A 20,129-nucleotide genomic window follows, 5' to 3' on the forward strand; every position below is an offset into this window, starting at 1 on the left:
CAAGGAGTAAGCGTCTTTTAATTTCATGGCTGCAATTACCATCTGCAGTGATTTTGGAGCCCCCAAAATAAAGTCAGCCACTGTTTCCCTATCTATTTCCCATGAAGTGATGGGACCAGATGCCATGAACTTAGTTTTCTTATTGTTGAGCTTTAAGCCAACTTTTTCACTCTCCTCTTTCACTTTCATCAAGAGGCTTTTTAATTCCTCTTCACTTTTTGCCGTAAGGGTGGTATCATCTGCATATCTGAGGTTATTGATATTTCTCCTGGCAACCTTGACTCCAGCTTGTGCTTCCTCTAACTGCCCATCACCTGGATGAAACTTGCTGCCACCCTCACCCTGGCCCTCCTGAGTCCTCTGCTGGGTGGCATCCTCCACCCAGCAGCCAGTGAACTCCGTCACATCCCTGTCAAATCCCCCGTGGTTCTCCTCACACTGCTGCCCTGCCCCTTCCCAAGCACCTTCCCAGCCCTTCCTGCCTCAGCACCTGACTGCCCACAAACAGGTCCTGAGAACTAGTGCTGACCCCTCACTCACTCAGAGCTCTGCTCTGAGGGTTCTTCTCAGAGAAGCCTCCCTGACCTCATGCCCTGTTTCCTCACCAGGGTTTCATTCTTCCTGTGGCCTTAACTGGAGCTGACTGTCCACTGAGGGCCAAACCCAGGCTCTTGAGTGCATTATCTAAAAGATTTGACAGTCTCTGTCCCTAATCCCATCTAAACCCTAACCCTAACATTCTAATATCACCACAAAATTCAAACAGGAATCAGTCAGTCCCAGTGACAGGTCAGGCCCAGGTACCTGTAGAAGAATTACCAGCATGGCTCATGTTTCATTGGTTAAGAAGCTTCACCTATTCCTTTTCTGTATTACTTCTGAGCTTCCTTAACCTCTCTTCCCTCAGTGGTAACAAATGGACTTCTAGGATAAAGCTTGACAAACTTCAGGCTCTTTAACTGCAGGCAAAAGAAATCTTCACAAGATAGGAGAAAGCACTTTCCCAAGAAAGCAGATCCTGTTCTGAGTCCTCGAGTCACCCCTAGAGACCTCCCATGGCCTGTGTGGTCACCTGATCTCCCAGGAGGTCCATATTCTGCCAGGCTGTCTCACCCCAAAATGTGGTGCTCTAGATGGTAACATTTCAAGTGAAGTATGTTTTGAGGGATAAATCCTTTGCGTTTCCTTTAAGTCAAAGTGGATACTAAGTCTTCATGCACTCTCCCGTGTACAGAGGCAACACATAAAATGACTGGACAGTTTTCCTATCTTGACAAGAGTTTGAGAGTCTGGTTTCTTCTAAATGAAAATATTTACATACACTTGACTCAGATTCAGGCCAATGTTACTCTCTGAAGGCTCTCTTGGAGGTAGCTTCTGGGAGGAGGCTGTTCTTAGCATTAAGTGGGAGCCAGAACTGAGGATGGCAGAAGGTCATCTAGGCTGAGGGAGGCATACAAATATGGGGGCATCTCTGCTGGGGAGGCAGGTAGAACTAGGGTGGAGGATCAGAGCCCCAGTCAGCCAGGCTGCAGTTTGAGCTGAGGTCTAGTTTTAGTAGGAAACAGGTGAAAACCAAGACCAACAGGAAAGTGCCATCAACCCTCTAGCGCATGGCTCTCCAGGGCAGATGTAAACTCATCTTGGCTCTATGCTGACCCACTCGATGGAGAGGAGTGGTCCTTGGACCCACTGAGCCTGACGTCTGCTGGCTGGGCTCCAAGGACTGTTCTCCCACAAGGACTCTTGTCACGCCACCTGTGGCTTGTCGCTGATGTGCAGTCCCCTGATGAGCTGAGGGCAAGGATCCTTCTTTTTCATCCCGGAATCCCTAGGTACTTGGCTGGAGACTGCACATAATGCTGCTTCCAAAACATTCTAGGTCATCATCATCATGTCTGCCTAACTCAAGCAGGTGCTTAATGGCAGAGACTGGATATATTCACTTCTCTAAGCCCTGTGCATACCCAGCAATAAAATAATTGTTAGAAGTGGAACCGATCTGAGGTCAGTTTTGGTCTTCTCTTCACACATCTGTAGGCCTGGTAACTGCTACAGCCACGCAGGAAACGCAATCTACCTTGCCAGAGCAGACCACAGCCCTGACCTAAAGGTACGTACTCCGTCACTTCAGTGTAACTCCTTCACTCTCTGGGCCAGGCCGCTTGTAACATGAAACTTTGGGTATCTGCTGCAGCAGGACTCCCTGGTAACCTCACTCGCCCTCAGAAGCCAGGGTCTCAGTGAGAGATGGGATTACTAGTGGGTTTGAGATCCAAGGGCAAACAGGCACCCAAGCAGTCCATAGGCCCTGGGCCTGTCAAAGGGCCCGCAGCGGTGTCGAAGCCGAGAAGAAGGGGCCCTGACAGCCTCGCCAGCCGCGGATGCAGGGCCGAGGTCTCCTTCACCTCGACTCGCACGGCGCTGGTCCTCACGCACCTCGCCCTTGTCCCCGGGGAACAGGGAGCCGAGAGAGCGGTGGCCAATACCCTGGGTGGGGGGTCCACACGACGCCAGAGGGACCCAGTGAGTTCCCGCATGGAGATCGGGGCGGGTGCGCTCCTCGCAGGGTCCCTGGACCGGAAGGGACGCGTCCTCATCAAGGCCAGCCGCACCCCCCAGCTGCCAGCGATGAGCACCGGGGAATCTTCTCAGTCGAGCAGCCGCGTCTCTGCGCCGGCCGGAAGGGCCCGCCGCTGGCCCCGCCCCTTCCAGCGCCGTTCTAGGAAGCGAAGTCGCGGGCCTCTCGGTGGTGCGCCCTGCAGGGCTCCGCCCCCGCAATTTGTTTCACCTTATTTCAGTTGATCCCCCCTCGCCCACCCTCGGTACCCGCAGGAAGAGCCTGCTCCCAGGCCGGCGTTACCGGTGCCGTTCTAGGCGGCGAGGCCCCGGCCTCTCGGGAGTGCGCCACGGGTGACTCGGCCCTCGATCGAGCCCCTCCCACTCACTCGGGTCGCAGCACACGCCCCTTTACCCCGGCCGCCCACCCAGTCTCGCCCCACTGACCTGCGCACTCCCTCCCTTCCTCTCCTGCCCCCATCACTCACCCCAGCCCTCCTCGCTCCCCTCTGCACCCCCTCCCTCACTCGTGACCCCCACCCCCGCCACCTGTTTGAGTTCCACAGAAGCAGCAGGCCGGCTGTGGCCTGCGTTCAGCCGCATTGGCCACTCCCTCTGCCTGGAACACTTGTCCCCAGCTGTCGGCTTGGCTCACTCCCACTTACCGCCTGCGGAGAGCTCACCTCCTAGAGGGCACCCCTGACCTCTGACCACCCTGGGTGTATTAGTTTTCTGGTTATCACAAGCTTAGCAGCTCAAAACCATACCTGTTTGTTATATCAGGGCTCCTTTGTTGTGCCATGGTTTCCTCTATCACGGTTATAGCACTTTTCCTATCCACCGTTTGTTATATCACGGTGGGACAGGAGTCCAGGAGAGGCTTAGCTGGTCCTCTGCTCAGTCTCCGAAGGCAGCAGTCAAGGTTCTGTGTGCGGTGAGGATCTGCTTCCACACTCTTGTGGCTGTTGACAGGCTTCCTTTCTTGGTGGCTGTGTGACTGAGGGCCAGCTTCTTCTGGGCTGTCAGGAGGCTGACCTTAGGTCTTGCAGATCACCCACAGTTCCCTGCCACGTGGCCCTCTCTGTGCTTCTTCAGGGCCAGCAGAAAGCCTCTGGCCCCAGTCTGCTACGGTGAAGTCTCCTAATACCTAACCTCCCATCACCTCTGCCGTAGTCCACTGGTTAGGAGCACGTCCTGGACACCACTGGCACTGTTGGTGATCACATTTTGTAATACCACAGCATTCTGCCTCTTCCGCCACCTCCTGGTACCCACCCTTCCCTACTTTTTTTTTTTGTAGCACTTTCAGCTTTCCAACAGGCTATGTAATTTCCTTATTGTGTTTATTATGTTCATCTTCCCTTCCCACACCAGAAAATCAAGTCTTCTGGGGGTGGGCTGTTTTGCTTTATTTTCTGATGTGTCCTTCCAGTGGCCTGGCAGGTGGTGGGGCTCTCATTATGGCAATTCAGTGAATGGGCACTCGGCCCTGATGCTCCTAGATGCTGCCTTCTCTCACGTGTCTCTGGCTCTGGCTCCTACTGTGCATCTGTCCCTTACACTTTATCCTTGCAGGAGCTTCAGGTACTGCAGTCTCAACACAGTCAAGACCAAATTCAACTCTGCTCCCTCTTTGTTGCTACGATATTATATTCAATAATATAGTGGTAGCCAGGTCTTTTACCAGCAAAAGCAAGTTTATTTGGGAATAGCCCAAGGAGTCGCAATTCAGGAAACTGGAGCTTATCGCGGCTCAGAGGTAAATCCGGAGAGTGTTGTGGGCATGCACTGGACTGGAGGAGTTGGGCGACTTTACTATGGTTCTTCCTAGAGACACAGATTACTCAGCTGTGGGTGTTTCCTCTACTACGTGTCACACAAATTTACTTAGGAAAGCTAACATCCGCCCCCTCAGGCTTATAGCTGATGGCGAGGGGTGGGTGATAACTATATCCATTTTCCAATTGTGTAACTTTCCTGATGTTCATGCACTTACAGACCTACTAGGACGTAAATCCCTGGGCATTACCGAGCCTGGATGGGGAGAGGGCCGGGCAAGGCAAGCCGGGCATTCCTGCACGTCCTTCGGTAAGCGTGCACCCTGGGCAGAGGAGGGCTCTGTCTGCAACTGGTGGGTCACAGCCTGGCCCTGAGGGTGTCCCAGCAGCTGCCACTTTCTTCAAGGGTTTCTCACCCAAGATGTCCTGGGGTTGGGACTTCACAGGACTGCTCCTCTCCAGGACACCCACTCTGTGGGGGTGAGATCCCACCTGCCTCCACCTCTACCAGGTATCCCGGCTTTCTTTCTGAGAGGATTATGAAGCTGAGTAAGGGGGCACCCCGAGGGGCGGCTTTTCTCATGTTACTACAGTATAGCCCCCACCCCAGTTCTCTACCTGTGGGAATCCAGAGCCGCCCTGGTCCCACAGGTGAGGGCAGTTTTGCTCTGCTCTGGTCAGCGTTCTTGACACTGAAATACCTTTCTGCATCCACATGTCCCCGCTCCCTGCTCCCAAGGCCTGATGCCTTCAAGTGCCGTGGCTTTGACTCCCCTCTGTTCCGTAAAGTTCCTGATGGGACTGGGTGCCACGGAGTCGGCGGCCTGCTCAACTCCCGCCTCTGACCAGTGCCTGAGTACATCAGCTTCTGCAAACCCTGGCGGTCCCCAGAGGGCGCCGCTCGGTCTGTCCAAAGCTGACGGCCGGGGATCTCTGTCCTCAGGAATGTCCTGCTTTGGGGTCACTGCTTCATCCTCACCCAGTTCTCATGCTCGAGAACAAGGACAGGAAATGTAACCATGGCCACCTGCTTCCTGTGCTGAGGAAGTCCGGAGAAAAACACCAAATGAATGGAACCGGTGTGGGGTGGGGTGACCGGGGGGATCTGCCTGCTGGGACAGGACCCCTGAGCCCCTTGTCCAGCTGGTAACTCGGGTGAGCCCAGCAAAGAAGGGAATACAGCATTCTCCCTGAGCTTGCTGCCAACTCCAGGGCTGGGTGGGTACACAGGACCTGAGGGGGTCCCACGGAGTAGTTTTCAGTGGGGTTGGTGCAGCAGCTGGAGGGGGTGGAGAAGGCCCAGGGGATGGGGTTTGCAGGCTGGCAGAGGCCTGTTTGCATTTATGAAGAAGATCTGTGGGAAGGACCTGGAGCTCCAAGCTTGGCTGCTGTTGCTACGGGGCTTGGGGGACAGAGGCAACCTTAGGAGCAGATAGAGTACTGAGGGAGCCAGCAGGAGCGGGCAACCCTGCCTGGCCACCAGCCGTGCACGTGAAGCCCACACATGGGGCCTGGTGCTCAGGATTCGAGTCTTGGCATTTTGAACCAAGCTCCAGCCATCCCAGCTCCTGTCTGCCTGCAGGTCCCCCTGGGCCAAGCCAGGCCCCTGCCAGGCCCCTGCCCCTTCTCCCCATCTCCACCACCCTGGCAAACACTTGCTTTAAATTCAGTTCAGGATATTCACCGCTCTCTGTGCCCCAAACAGAGCCCTGTCTTAGCCCCTTATGATGGGCCAAACTGCACCTCCAGATTCATGAGCTGAAGTCCTAACATCGGGACTTCAGGATGGGCTGGTGTTTGGAGACGGGGGTTTTTAAAGGTGATTTAGGTACTCAACATTCAGAAAACTAAGATCATGGCATCCAGTCCCATCTCTTCATGGCAAATAGATGGGGAAACAATGGAAACAGTGACAAACTTTACTTTTGGGGGCTCCAAAATCGCTGCGGATGGTGACTGCAGCCATGAAATTAAAAGATGCTTGCTCCTTGGAAGAAAAGCTATGACCAACCTAGACAGCATGTTGAAAAGCAGAGACATTACTCTGCCAACAAAGGTCCATCTAGTCAAAGCTATGGTTTTTCCAGTGGTCATGCATGGATGTGAGAGTTGGACTGTGAAGAAAGCTGAGTGCCGAAGAATTGATGCTTTTGAACTGTGGTGTTGGAGAAGACTCTTGAGAGTCCCTTGGACTGCAAGGAGATCCAACCAGTCCATCCTAAAGGAGATCAGTCCTGAATATTCATTGGAAGGAGTGATCCTGAAGCTGAAACTACAATACTTTGGCTACCTGATGTGAAGAAGTGACTCATTGGAAAAGACCCTGATTCTGGGAAAGATTGAAAGCAGGAGGAGAAGGGGACGACAGAGGATGAGATGGTTGGAAGGCATCACTGACACGATGGACATGAGTTTGAGTAAGCTCTGGAAGATGGTGATGGACAGGGAGGCCTCGTGTGCTGTGGTCCATGGGGTTGCAAAGAGTCGGACATGACTGAGTGATTGAACTGAACTAAGGTACGTGAGGTCATGAGAGTGGCCCTAACCCAAGCTGACTGGTGTCCTTATTAGCAGAGCAGGTCAGGACACAGACACACACAGAGGAATTGGTTCACACAGTCTTGGAGGCCGAGAAGCCCCCAGTCCACTCTCTGGAAGCAGGAGAGTGGGGCTGTGGTGGTGTCGTTCCCTCTGAGCCCTAAAGGCCTGAGAAGCAGGAGTTCCAACATTGGCAGGCAGGAGAGGGTGGGCATCCCAGCTCCAGAAGAGGGAGCTGGTCCTTCCTGCCTTTTGTTCCATCTGGGCCTCGGATGGCCTGGGTGATGCCCACTCACCTGGGTCAGTGATCTGCTTTCTCAGGCCCACCATTCACATGTCCAGTGCTCCTGGAAACACCCTCACAGAAACGTCGGGAATAACGTTTTGCCAGCTGCATGGGCATCCCTTGGTTCAGGCACGCTGACACACGAAATGGACTATCATGGCCTCCAAGGCGGACACAGCCCTGCCGTTCCTTCTGACCTCCGGACCACAAGATCACTCGTGTGTGTGGTTTGTGGTCATTTGCTTTGGCAGCCATGGGGAGCAGGGCCTCTGATTCGGATGGACATGTTCCCTGCCAGCCTCCTGGGAAGCCGCAGAGGTGCTGCTGGGCCGGATGGGAAGGAGGGGCTGACCACACAGCCTCCCGGGGCCTCTGGCTTCTCCTTCCGGGGACCGGCCTTGAGCGCCGAGCCCTGTGACAAGACCCTGGCTGTGACTGTCCACTGGCACCTCAGACTGGACTTGGCCTGGGGATCCAGCTGGGTCTTGGCCGCCATCCAGCTGCTTGCAACCTCTGGCTCGGGTGCCCTGGCTCCGCTGTCCACCGGCCTATGGCCACCTGGGAGGGCGACCGCTGTTGACCAGAAGCCCCAGGCTGGGTCCCGGACCTGCCACCACCAACTGCGTGACCCTGGGCAGACGTGTTGCCTCTGTCGGGGGGACTGTTGTGTGCCGGGATGGTGGCGTTTCCTTACCAAGAGCTTTCCCTTGGTGAGGAAAGGGGAAACATACGGTGGAAGGCTGCTCTGCCTGCAGGAACGCGGGGCAGGCAAGATGGAGGGCTGGACTTCCCTGCCCAGGGGGTGTTCAGCTGGTGGGCACCAGGGCCCTCTGTGCCTTGTTCCATACCACTCTGATGGGGAAACTGAAGCCCAGCCCTCTCTTTCCCACTCTGGGGCTCGGCTCCATCCCGGCACCAGTCACAGAGGGCCGAGCGCCCAGCAGCCAGCGACACCCGTCCAGCAGGAGCAGAGGCTGGGGAAGCCGTGGGGCTCCTGCCCTGCCCCTCCGCTTCTCCCTGACTGCCCCCTCTTCCGCCCCATCCCCCCGACCCAAGCTGAGTGATTGGCTGCAAAGTCCCATCTGAGCCATACACCACCTGCCTTCCTCTCTTTTCTCTTTGTCTTCCAGCCCCTCATTAATTCCATTCACCTCCAAGCCGCCCTGGGTGGGGGCCTTTCCTCCTCTAGGCCAAGGAAACCTCCCTCCCCAAGTCTCCTCTCTACAAGGGCCACCCCTCACATGGATGGATGGAGGTTTCTTTTTGGCAAGAAGTTGGGGAGCAACCTGAGGTGGGCTCCCCGCTGGCATGCAGTGTTTTCTCTGCTGGGGGCGGGGAGCTGTGTGGACCCAACCTGTGAGCTGCTGAGGCCTGGACCTAAGGCCCACATGCTGGCCATCCGCCATGCCCAGGCAGGGAGAGGAGGCCAGGATGCTGGAAGGGGAAACCGAGGAAGGGCCGCTGTGGCCAAGGAACCAGTGCCGCGGGGTCATCACGGGCGCTTCCAGTTTATTCTCCATGGTCTGGGAGAGGGGACAGGAGACAGCGGACAGAGTGCTGGCCAGCCAGGGTGCAAGCCATGCTGGGCGCGAGGAGGGACCGCCCCACTCAGAGCCCCATGGCCTGAAGGCCGGCCAGGAGGCTGAGCAGGACGGTGGCGGCCACAGTCGCAGGGCTCCCCCGGGGGCCACCTGCCCCCCTCCCCTGGGGATCTTGCCAGGGTGGGGTGTTGCACAGGCTGGACTGGCAACAGGATATGGTCGTCAGGGATCCTTCCACCGTCCTGCTGATGGCTTGACATGTGTCTGCACACCACCCCGAGTAGGTGGTCTGGGGACCTGACTCTGTGAGGGGAGAGAGTGGATCACACGGGACGGGACACGGCAGGGATGGGGCCCCTCACAGGCTTGGGTGACGCCATCCTGCCACCCCCGGGTGGCCCCTCACCAGCGTTCCAGGAGGAGACGATGGCTTTGCACGTCCTGGGGAGCATGCAGCTCTGCACCTGCTTGCAGCTCTCCCCCTTGTGCAGGGACTGGCATGTGTAGCACTGTGGCCCTGGGGGGCCGGGTAGGCTCAGCTGTGTGAGGGGCACAGCCCCCGGAGCGCCCCCAGCTCACCCATGCCTGCCGCTTCCCAGCCTCTTCCCCTTGGAGGTCTCGTCCCAATTCCGGTCCGCCTCTCCCACTCTCAGCTGACCCCCTCAAACCCTGCCGTGCTGGAGCCCTCTGTGCCCCCACCTCAGGACTGGCCCCCTTACTCTCCCGCCTCGCCCCCCGCTGCCCTGCCTCACCAGGACGGTTGTGTATTTCTGAAATGGACTCCACAGCCGGGGTCTTTGAGTCACTGGTCTCTCCATCCTGGGGCTCTGCTGTGCCCGTCTGCTTGGTGAACTCCTATTTAACCTCTCTGCCCCAGCACCATTGCCCCTCCCAGGACTGGCTCCTTCTCTAGCCCCCTCCTCCGGATGGCAGTTGGGGGTCACTGCCAGGGTGAGAATTGAGGGTGTGCTGAGTGCCAGGGGCCCCGCCTCCCCCTTCCCCCACCCTGAGGGCATGGACGCTCGCAGCGGAGGCCTCTGCCTGTGGGGTCCTCACTGTCAGCCTCGAGGAACCCATGCGAGTGCTGAGGAGGAGGGTCGAGCGCCCCCATGCTGGGGTGGGGTGGGCAGGTACCTGAGCCCCTGCTGCCCGCAGGCACGCTGGCCTCCTCTTCCTCCTCATCCTCGTCATCGTCGTAGCCTTCGCGCCCAGCATCCGGGTCGTCGTCCTCGTCCTCCTGCGCCCGCCCTCTCCCTGGCCACACAGGGACACCTGTAAACCTCCACTACCCGGGCGCAGAGGACACAGGCTCGGGGCCCAGTGCCGTGCCTCCTCCCCTCGGTCTGGCACCCCCTTCCCAGTCCCTCTGACCTCCCTGACCCTCCCAAGCTGGTGAGGTCGCTGCCTGGGTCTCCGAGCCCTGGCCCCACCTCCTGACTGTTGTGCGGCTTGGCGGCATCCTTGCCAACAACACTAGGGGTTGGGCGCTGGCCCTTCACAGCCCCTGACTCCAGCCCCCGGATGGCAGGCACCCCGAAGCCTGAGAGGCTGAGACTGGGTGGGATTGGGTGCAGAGGGTCACCCGCGCCCCGGCGTCTGGCTGGGGCAGGGGCTGGAGGTTTGGGGACCCGTGGGGACCCAGCACGGCCCACCCGCCTCCCTCTGGCCTTGGCCTGCTGGTGCTCCCTGTCCTCCTCCCCAAGCCACGTCTTGCCCCCAGGCTGGGTGACCCTGAGGGCCTGCAGCCTGGACCGGGCGCCCCTCTCGCTGCAGGGCCACCCCTTGCCCCACGCACCTTGCTGCCTGCACCACAGCAGGGCCAGCAGCACAGCCGCTAGCGCCTTCATCCTGCGAGGCTGCCACCTCCGACGCGTCTGCTCACCAGGGCCTCGCCGGGGCTCTGAATCTGTGGGAAGTGGGACAAAGGGCCTTGCTGGGGGCTTCCCAAGGCCCCGGGCCGCCAGCTCCAGCCTCAAACAATGGGCCTCATGCTGGCCCCCAGGCCAGGCACCGGGCCAGGGATGGTCATTTCCCTCCCTGGCTCCAGTGGGGGCGGAGGGGAAGTCACTGAGGCAGCCGATGGGGCGTCCTGTCCACCTGAGAGGTTCCGCCCTGGCCTTGTGGCCTCAGCCCTGCAGTGCGGGCTGGCCAGCCCCCACCCCTTGTCTCTACCCTGAGACCAGGTCCGGGCCGCAGCCACAGGAGCCTGGCTTCGTGGACCCTCCAGTCCAGCTGCAGACCGCTGGGTGGCACCGTCAACCACGAGTCAGCTGCGTCATCTCCCGGGGCCTTGTTAAGAGCATTTCAGAGTGAGACACAGCTGTGGTCCTCCTTCTAGGCCTCCCTCTCCCAGCAGCACTGCGTGGGCCCGCTGGCCGCCGCTGCCCTCCGCCCCACCTCAGGGCCTCCTTCCCGCTGCCTCCTCTCCCTGGAACGCAGTCCTCGCTGACGTCCTGAGGCCGTCCTGCCCCGGGGTGGCGTGCCCTGTGTCAGACAGAGAGCTTCAACCGAGGAGGTCAATGGGAGACCGGACCAGACATCTGAGTTCTTGTGATAGCAAGCACATATTTGCAAACTACTGCTTCCTGCTTAAGTACAGGAAGATAAAGGATCGATAAACACTCTCAGAGGAAGAGCCGTCTGTTTCTGTGAGGTGAAACCAGCCCCTTCCGCACTGGCTTCAGGGTGTTGATACGGAGTTGTTTGCAGGTATTAGGGTTAGGGAGTGATGGGGGAGGAGGCCATGCGATTGGGAGTGAGTGACAGGCGGTGGCTCTGCTTGCCTCACGAGTTCTCTAACAAGTTCATTTTTGCACATGCCTTTACCCTTGATTTGCTACAAACAGCAGCCCACCCATTGGGGCACGAAACCACCTGTAGACTTTATTAATGTTGGTATAATGAGTTGGGTTTGCTAGAGGTTGTACGCCTGTCTAGTCTGGGCGCGGGCAGCTGTGGCAGCAGTGGGCGTTCTCTTGTGTCACTGTGCTGTCTCTCTATCAGGGTAAGCTACCCGCCGCCAGACCATAGTTTTGCCCATTCTGGGTGAGGTCGGGGTGCGGGGGTGGTCCTCAGATGGTTGGGGCGTAGCTTGATCCACCCCCTCTTGTCTTTTCGCCTGTCACCTCCTGTGGCTAATGTCTAACTACCCCCCAGTCCCATCTGCACGTGTCGCACTCTCAGAGAGGTCTCGCACCACCAACACCTCCTTTTCTCTCCGTCCCTCGTGTTGGCCCCCTGCCCTCTGGAGCCGGCCTCCGGGACCACTGGGAGTCTGCCTTTTCCTGCCAGTGTGGGAGGGGGCTGCCCACTTCCTCCTCTGTGGGCTGCAGGGCGGGCGCTGAGGAGTCCCTTCCTGGAGGCCAACGAAAGGTGGGGCAGGGCAGGAGGCTAGACTGAGGCCTGGAGTCAGGGCTGCAAGCTCGCCCCCGTTGTTCACCGGGGCTCCTCCCTGAACTTGCCCAACCTGAGTCTCCCTGTGGGTGGGACATCCTCAGGGGCACTTGGAGAAGAGACTGAGAGCTGGCTCTTGGGCGAAACCACCTGAGCCTGAGCCCAGGCCTCTTTCCCCTAACTCTGTGGGCTTCTGCACTCTCAAAGCGGTCATGGCCATCAAGAGCCAGTGCCTGCTTGCATGTAGGACAGTGCCTGGCAGAGTCCCCCTGGGGCCGGCTGGGATGGCATTCCTCTGCAGTCTCAGCCGCCAAGCATTATCCTCCCACCCGCTCCTCTGAACAGTGCACTGTCCTCTCCCCGTGGGCACTGGGCTGCTTGAACAGCCTCAGCTTCTGTGGGGAGCTGCCTGGCCTCTGGTCTCTGACTGTCAGCTGTCCCCAGCCCGCCCCCATCTGGAGGCCAAAATCTCTCTCCAGCCAGGGTTATCCTCTGTGCTCATGACCCAGGACCTGCCCTCTGCATTCCTCAGGCCTGTGTCCACGGTCGCCCCGCGTGCTGGCCTTGCACACTGCCTTCCTCCTGCAGGTGCTCTGACCTGGGCTCCCAGGAGCTGCTCCCAGGCAGGGCCCCATGGGGGTTCCCAGAAGTGTTAGGGAGCAGGGGGTCTCCACCTGCTGCCTGACCCCCCAGACAGGCCCAGCTCCTCCTTGGCCCAGATGCAAATAATAAATAACATCATTTAATTCACTAGTTAAAATTAAATACCATTTTGTTGGTCCTCAACAACTCTAGGGGTATGTAGTGTTTCCATCACTACTTTACTGACTAGGAGTTACTGCCGGGGTTGGACTCTGCCCTCTTCTCCCCACCCCCCGGCCCTAGGGTGCCCCTCCTCCTCCTCCCCCCCAGCCCTGCTCTGCTCCCTCGTCCCATCCCAGGAGAGGCAATGGGGGCTCACCCTGCCTACACAGATGCGGTCATGGCCAGGCCTGGCCAGGGTTGGGGCCCCACAGGAGTGGTCGAGGCCCCTAGTCCTCAGCTCAGAGTGAGTATATGCCAGCTCCGTCCCCACCCAGCTATCTGCAAGCATTCTGGCCACAAAATCAACCCCTCCTGGCAATCTCTGACCCCAGGCTTCAGGGACAAGGCCCTCCCTGAAGACCCCTAATGTGGAGACATGCCTCCCTCAAACTCCCAGGGCCAAGGCTGAGGGCTGGAGGCCCCGTGGGCACCTGAGGCCCACTTTAGAGCCTCTGCCCTTGGATGTCAGTGCTTTCTCCCTCAGCCTTGCCCACACGCACAGGCGCTTTTCCCAGACAGCCTGGGGCCCAGCTTCTAGCCCAAAGACCCATGCCTGACGTGGGCCTGGCCTTGCTTGCCCTGCCCTGCTCAGTCGTGCTGGCTCCCGAGAATGGAGAATGGCCCTGTGGGCACTGCTGGTCTGGGTCCCCTCCCAGCCAGGCCTGGCCTCCCTCTGGCTGAGTGAATCAGACCTCGGTGCCAGTTGTGGACAGGGCACACTGGCCATCCACACCCCTCCTGCCCTGGTAGAGGGGGAGCTGGAGGGGGCAGGCATGGGCCCTGCTCTCTTTGGGGAGCTATGTGGACCTGTCCTGGGCTATGAGCCCCTACCCCAGGCCTCTGCGGTCACCAATGTGAATCGGACCCAGACCAGGGAAAAGGTGTTCAGTGTTTCTAACTAAGGGGCTGAGGTCTGGGGTCCTGAGGACAGGAAAGGCATCTGCCCTGCTGGCAGCACACAGCCATGGGGGAGGGGGGGCTTTAGGGCAAATGTGGCTGCAGACGCGCTGGCCCTCATGCCCCACTCCCTGCTCTGGGCTCCTTCCCACGCTCTCTGGGAGCAGAGAGACTGCCTTCCTTCTTAGATCAGAGTCCAGACCCTCCTCCTAGGTGGGCAGGGGCCATGAGAGGTTTGTTATGGATTCTCTCTCTGCTTCCGATGGCCCCACAGTGACTGGCCAATGAGGCAGCTCCAGGGTCTCTGATGGGGCCCAAGCCTCTCTCTCTCCTGAAATCCATTATCAAGAAACAGGCGGGCAGGGGTGGGCCGGTCAGAGGGAGCAGGCTCCGGGCGGTCTTAGGGGACCCACTTGCCCATACCCTGTTGACTGCAGGTGCCCACCCTCCATTTGTTCATCCTGCCCCCTCCCGCCTCCACACGTCCACACCCCAGGTCAATTTTCTCTAACCCCTGGACACTCTCAGCCCATCCGCATTGACCCCGGAGGGTCTCACCTCCCATTGCCCCCCACCCCAGCCCCACCAGGGTCCCTATCGTGCAGCACCTGCTTCAGGGCTGCGTGAGTGGACCCCCCATCCACGGTGCTTGTCAGCGCCCCTACACCTTCAGATTCCCCACCCCACATTTCTACGAGAAGCCAGGCCTCTCAGGGCGAGCGCCACGAGGTTGCCACATCCAGACTGGCACCCTACCCACCCTCTGCCCAGTGTCACCCGCCCTCTGGATGCCCCTTCCTCTGCTGTGGCCTCCCCGGCACTCCTGCCTCCCCGCCCCAGGCATTCTTCTGCTCTCCTGTGCTTCCAGCTCCCCTCTCTTCTGTCTCTTGGTTCTTCCTTTATTTTCCCTCATTTTTTTGGTAAGTTAATTTATTTATTTTAATTGGAGGCTAATTACTTTACAATACTCTAGTGGTTTCTGCCATACATTGACATGAATCAGCCATGGGTGTACATGTGTTCCCCATCCTGAGCCCTCCTCCCACCTCCCTCCTCATCCCATCTTTCAGGGTCATCCCAGTTCACTGGCCCTGAGCACCCTGTCTCATGCATCGAACCTGAACTGGTGATCTGTTTCACATATGATATTATACATGTTTCAATGCTATTCTCTCAGATCATCCCACCTTCGCCTTCTCCCACAGAGTCCAAAAGACTGTTCTTTACATCTGTGTCTCTTTTGCTGTCTTGCATATAGGGTCATCATTACCATCTTCCTAAATTCCATATATATGTGTCAGTATACCGTATTAGTGTTTTTCTTTCTGACTTACTTCACTCTGTACAATAGGCTCCAGTTTCATCCACCTCATTAGAACTGATTCAAATGCATTCTTTTTAATAGCTGAGGAATATTCCATTGTGTATATGTACCACAGCTTTCTTATCCATTTGTCTGCTGTGGACATCTAGGTTGCTTCCATGTCCTGGCTATTGTAAACAGTGCTGCAATTAACATTGGGGTACACGTATCTCTTTCAATTCTGGTTTCCTTGGTGTCTATGCCCAGCAGTGGGGTTGCTGGGTCATATGGCAGTTCTATTTCCAGTTTTTAAAGAAATTTCCACATTGTTCTCCATAGTGGCTGTACTAGTTTGCATTCCCACCAACAGTGTAAGAGGGTTCCCTTTTCTCCTCACCTGCTCCAGCATTTATTGCTTGTAGACTTTTGGATAGCAGCCATTCTGACTGGTGCGAAATGGTACCTCATTGTGGTTTTGATTTGCATTTCCCTGATAATAAGTGATGTTGAGAATCTTTTCATGTGTTTGTTAGCCATCTGTATGTCTTCTTTGGAGAAATGTCTGTTTAGTTCTATGGCCCATTTTTTGATTGGGTCATTTATTTTTCTGGAAGTGAGCTGCATGAGCTGCTTATATATTTTTGAGATTAATTCTTAGTTCGTTGCTTCATTTGCTCTTATTTTCTCCCATTCTGAAGGCTGTCTTTTTACCTTGCTTATGGTTTCCTTCGTTGCGCAAAAGCTTTTAAGTTTAATTAGGTCCCATTTGTTTATGTTTGCTTTTATTTCCATTACTCTGGGAGGTGGATCATCCCTCATATTTTTAATTGGTAAAATACACATAATGTAAAATTTGCCACGTTGGGACATCCACTGGTAGCCACTTCCACTGACTTAGCCATTGGGCAACCAGTGGCTAAGACTCCATGCTCCCCATGCAGGGGGCTCGGGTTTGGTTCTTGTTCAGGAAACTAGATGTCACGTGCTGCAACTGAGAGTTTGCATGCTGCAACTAAGACCCTGTGTGCCACAACTGAAAAAAAAAAAAAAAATCCTGCATGCCCATAACTGGCAATCCTGCACACCGCAATGAAGATCAAAGATCCAGCCTGCCACAAATAAGACCTGAGGCAGTCAAATGAGTGAATAAATAAATAAAAATAAATACTTAAAAACATGGCCATGTAACCGTTTTTAAATGCACAACTCAGTGCCACGAAGCACATTCACATTGTTGTACAGCTGTCACCCCCCTCCCTCTGCAAAAGCGAAACTCTGCTTCCATTAAGCACTCACTCCCTCCCCTCTCCCCTGCCTAACGTCCTCGCGTTTCACCCACGCGGTAGCGTGCGTCCGAATTCCCCTGCCTCGTAGGGCTGAATAATATGCTGGTGTATGTATAGACCGCATCATGATTAGCCTTTATCTTCCGAGGGCACCTGGGGTGCCAACGTGTTTTAGGTACTGTGAGTAATGCTGCAGCAGCCACGGGTGTGCTGACATCTTTCTCAGTCCCTGCTCCCAATTCCTTGGGGTCTGTGCCCAGAAGCGTGATTGCTGGATTGTGCGGTGATAACCACGTTTAATTTTCGGACTGGTTCCTCTCCTCCTGCAGGTAAACACACTCAGGTGTCTCTCATTAAGAAAATAAAAAGCTCCTGAAAACACCCCTTTGCCTTAATTCTCCACCCAAACTTTCTCTCATCTCCTTCCTTGTGCAGCTCTCCGAGGGCGCCGTGGGGACAGCTCCACGTGCTAGATGCTGAGACCTCTAACACCTCTGGCAGATCCCTGGTTCTCCGCACGCCCGCTGAGCTGGTCCCGCCCACCTCCAATTCCGCCCACCGCCCCGCCCCGCCAGGCCACGCCCACCCCGCCTGAGGCTGTAAGCCTTGCTGTTGGCGCCTCCTTGGGATAATGCACCCATGAAGGGCGCCTTCTGCAGGGCAATTAATTCCATCGCAGCAGGGAGCCGTCTCCCTCGCAGTGACTTGTTAACTCTGAAAGTAATTATGCAGGGATTCTCTGTAGCTGCAGAAAGGAATGAAGAAGCTCTGTGTCCTGAACCGGGGAGAGGTTACGTGGGCAAGGCAGGGGCTGTGTGCAAGAGGGGGAATTGGGAGGGGGAGCTAGGAGGGGGCTTGACACTGTGCAAAACCTCACGTCTGCACAGGACCGCGCCGCCCCGCCTGCCGCGCAAGCTTGGGCCTAAGGCTCCAGGAAGAAAGGGAGGACGCTGATGAGCTTGGGATGAGGGGTCAAACTTGGTGGCAGGACGTGCCTCCCTCCGAAACCTGGAAGGCCCAGGCCGAGCAGGAACCCCTCCCGGGGCCATGGGGGAGGACCTTCGGGGGTTGCTTACGGCACACAGCAGGAGCAGTGGGGCCCACGTCCCTTCCGTGGGCGTCCCACCTGCACTCCTGGCAGCTGTGGCAGAACTTTAGGTACAATGTTTTTGCCAGCAGTTTGATGGGGAAGGAGGTGCTGGAAGAGGGGCGAGGTTAGACCTCTGGGGGAGTGGGGAGGAGGGCCTGAGGGAGCCCATGGTGTCAGGGTGGAGTGTGGCTGGTGGTCCTAGGCGAAGCCCCAGCTCTGCTTCTTCTCCAAGCCTGCCCAGAGTCTACATGACCGTGATCACCCCAGGTAAGGAATGACCACCTTGGATGGCTTCTCCCTGTTGTCCTCTTGGGACCCAGAGTCTAGGGCGTGAGAGGGAGGGGCCAGCTCTTTCACTTCTCTGGGGAGGGCTGTGCCTCTCCCCACGTCTGGATGAGGAAGTCGAGACTCCGGGACTCCGGGGTGGCAGGACTGCCCAGGTCCTGAGCGTGGGGGAGGGGGTGGCGTTGAGGCAGGCTGTGCAGCCTTGGTTCAGGGCCCTGTGCACTGCCTGAGGAGCTTGGGTGGGGGTGGGGGCTGTGGTGTCCCCAGCGCCTCAGAACATGGGAGGCCCTTCCAGCTTCTCCGGGTGGGTGGCCGGCTGGGGCTGGGTGAGGGGCACCTTCCTCTCTCCAGCGCCTCTGGCACTCTGTACTCTTTCCTGCTGCTGCTTCAACAAATCTCTAACTTGTGGCTTAAAACAACCAACAGGCTCCAGGGGAGGACCCTTCCTGCCCCTTCCAGTCTCTGGGGGCTCCAGGCATCTCTGGATGTGGCTGTGTCCCTGAGGTCTCTGCCTCCATTACATGCCCTCTCTCTGTGTCTCTCTACCTTATAAGGACACCAGACATTGGATCTGGCCCCCGCCTCTCAAATCTAGGATGGCCTCATCGCAAGATCCTTAACTTGATCTCATCCGTAAAGTCCCATTTTCCAATCAGGATCAACTTCACAGATTGTGGGAATCATTTGGGGGGGCCACCATTCAGCCTAGCACTTACCTTGTTGGCCGTTCCCCACTATTCTGGGGATCCTGAGGATCAAGGACTTTCTCCTTGAGCTCAGCAGCCTTTCTTAAAGTGTTCACTGTGTGAATAAATGTCCCTGTCCACCCTTGGCTGGCCGTGAGGCAGGGTGTGGGCCACAGTCAGACCCACAACCTTGGACAGCTGGGAGGGATTCTGATGGTGTCGGCCCAAAATACAAGGCAGTAAACCCTGCAGCACAGCTCAGGCATGACTCCAGCCTTGCCCCTCTCCTGCCAGGGCCTGACCCAGAGGGCCAGCGCTCTGCTTCTGTTGGCTTCCAGACTCTAGAGGCAAGGCAGCCAGCGGCGAACTGCCCCATCCCCCGCCTCTGACGCTGTCCATGGTTCTGACCACCAGAGGCGGCTCTGCTGTGGGGGAGCTGGCCACCAATCACCCCGACCCTCTGTAGAGCATGGGACTTGGGCAGCTGCCACACGGTCACCCCACAGGCTGTGGGCACTTGTCAGAGTGTCTCCAGCCAGGGCCAGGCCCCAGCACCAGCATCTAGGCATCTGGGCCAGATCAGGTGGGGAGGAGGAAGGTCAAGGACAGCTCCATGCAGGGGCTGTCCACACTGCAAGGGCCAGGGCCACACATGGACACTCTGCCCTTGCTTCTGCCCATCATGACTGATTTTTATTCTTGTTTGCAAAAATCCTGATAGCGTAACACCATCCCACGTGTATTGGGAGGAAGGCAGAGTAGCTTGGAAACCGGGTTAGGAATATCTGTCTCCCTGGCAACCAAGCCCAGCATGGGGAGAGCAGGGTCTTTGCTCTCCGAGGAACAAACAGGCCTGGAGCTGCATTCCCTGTGTGTGTATGGGGGGGGGGAGGGGCAGACTACTTGGGCATTACTCTTTGGGTATCTGGCATCTGCCCCCATCATGCCCAATCCAGAACCTACTCACCTGCTATCTTTTGCTGCATAACAAACTACCCCCAAACGTAGGCACTTAAAACAACACCATTCATGCTCTTGAAGTGTCCAAGGGTCAGGAACTCAAGTGCTGGACCTTGGGCTCACATTCTCTCATGAAGTTGCTGATGGCTGGGGCTGTGGGCTTGTCTCAGGGCTCTGTTGGTTGTGGGGGGTCCACTTCTGTGGTCCCTTGGGTGGTTGTTGCAGGCTTCGGTGCCTCTGCACAGGGCTGCCAACAGGATGAGTAATCTGAGAGAGGATGGGAGGCAGAGCCCACATCAGAAGCTACGGTCTCAATAATCTGATCTCAGAAGTGACATCCCACTGGTCTAGCCCCCTCTTCACTAGAAGTGAGTCCAGCCATGCTCAGTGGGGAGGGAATGACTCCCTGGATGTACAGTGGTTAAGACTCTCACTCTGACTGCCAAGGCCCTGGGTTTGATCCCTGGTTGGGAAGCTAAGATCCCACAAGCTAAATAGGATGGCAAATAAATAAATAAATAAATAAAGGAAGGAGATACATCAGGGCAAGAATACCCCAGGGTCACTGGGGGCTCTTAGAGCCTGCCCCCCACACTACCAGTCCCAGGTGTTGGGAGTGGGTTGCCTTGCCTTAGGTCTGGCAGGGATCTACCAAGTCTCTGACAGAACTTTGGCAGAGATTCCCAAGCCAGGAGCAGGTTGGCTGTGATCAGCAGGGACTGC

At 57.0% G+C, this 20,129-nt stretch overlaps 1 protein-coding gene across 2 annotated transcripts; it reads right to left on the minus strand.

The window, feature by feature from the left end:
* Positions 1-8,651: 8,651 nt before the first annotated feature.
* On the minus strand, positions 8,652-11,254 carry GPIHBP1 (glycosylphosphatidylinositol anchored high density lipoprotein binding protein 1). Of its 2 annotated transcripts, XM_040261647.1 has the most exons (5): positions 11,100-11,254; positions 10,498-10,608; positions 9,837-9,956; positions 9,109-9,219; positions 8,652-9,005 (listed from the first exon to the last, which is right to left on the minus strand). In XM_040261647.1, the coding sequence occupies exons 2-5, from the start codon at positions 10,547-10,549 to the stop codon at positions 8,770-8,772; spliced, it is 519 nt and encodes a 172-aa protein (XP_040117581.1). In that variant the 5' UTR covers positions 10,550-10,608; positions 11,100-11,254; the 3' UTR covers positions 8,652-8,769. The 2 variants fall into 2 exon arrangements, with proteins under 2 accessions (XP_040117581.1, XP_040117580.1); XM_040261646.1 differs by having other exon boundaries at positions 10,498-11,254.
* Positions 11,255-20,129: the final 8,875 nt, after the last annotated feature.

Source organism: Oryx dammah, unplaced genomic scaffold, assembly GCF_014754425.2.
Source record: "Oryx dammah isolate SB20612 unplaced genomic scaffold, SCBI_Odam_1.1 HiC_scaffold_19, whole genome shotgun sequence".
NCBI lineage: Eukaryota > Metazoa > Chordata > Mammalia > Artiodactyla > Bovidae > Oryx > Oryx dammah.

What these genes read in the sequence shown, in the direction of transcription:
- GPIHBP1 (XM_040261647.1), bottom strand. Translation starts at nt 10,549, where the DNA reads ATGAAGGCGCTAGCGGCTGTGCTGCTGGCCCTGCTGTGGTGCAGGCAG. An exon ending in TGCGGGCAGCAGGGGCTCAG is followed by an intron (nt 9,220 to 9,836) that starts GTACCTGCCCAC and finishes CCGGCCCCCCAG; the next exon opens with GGCCACAGTGCTACACATGC. An exon ending in CGTCTCCTCCTGGAACGCTG is followed by an intron (nt 9,006 to 9,108) that starts GTGAGGGGCCAC and finishes CTCCCCTCACAG; the next exon opens with AGTCAGGTCCCCAGACCACC.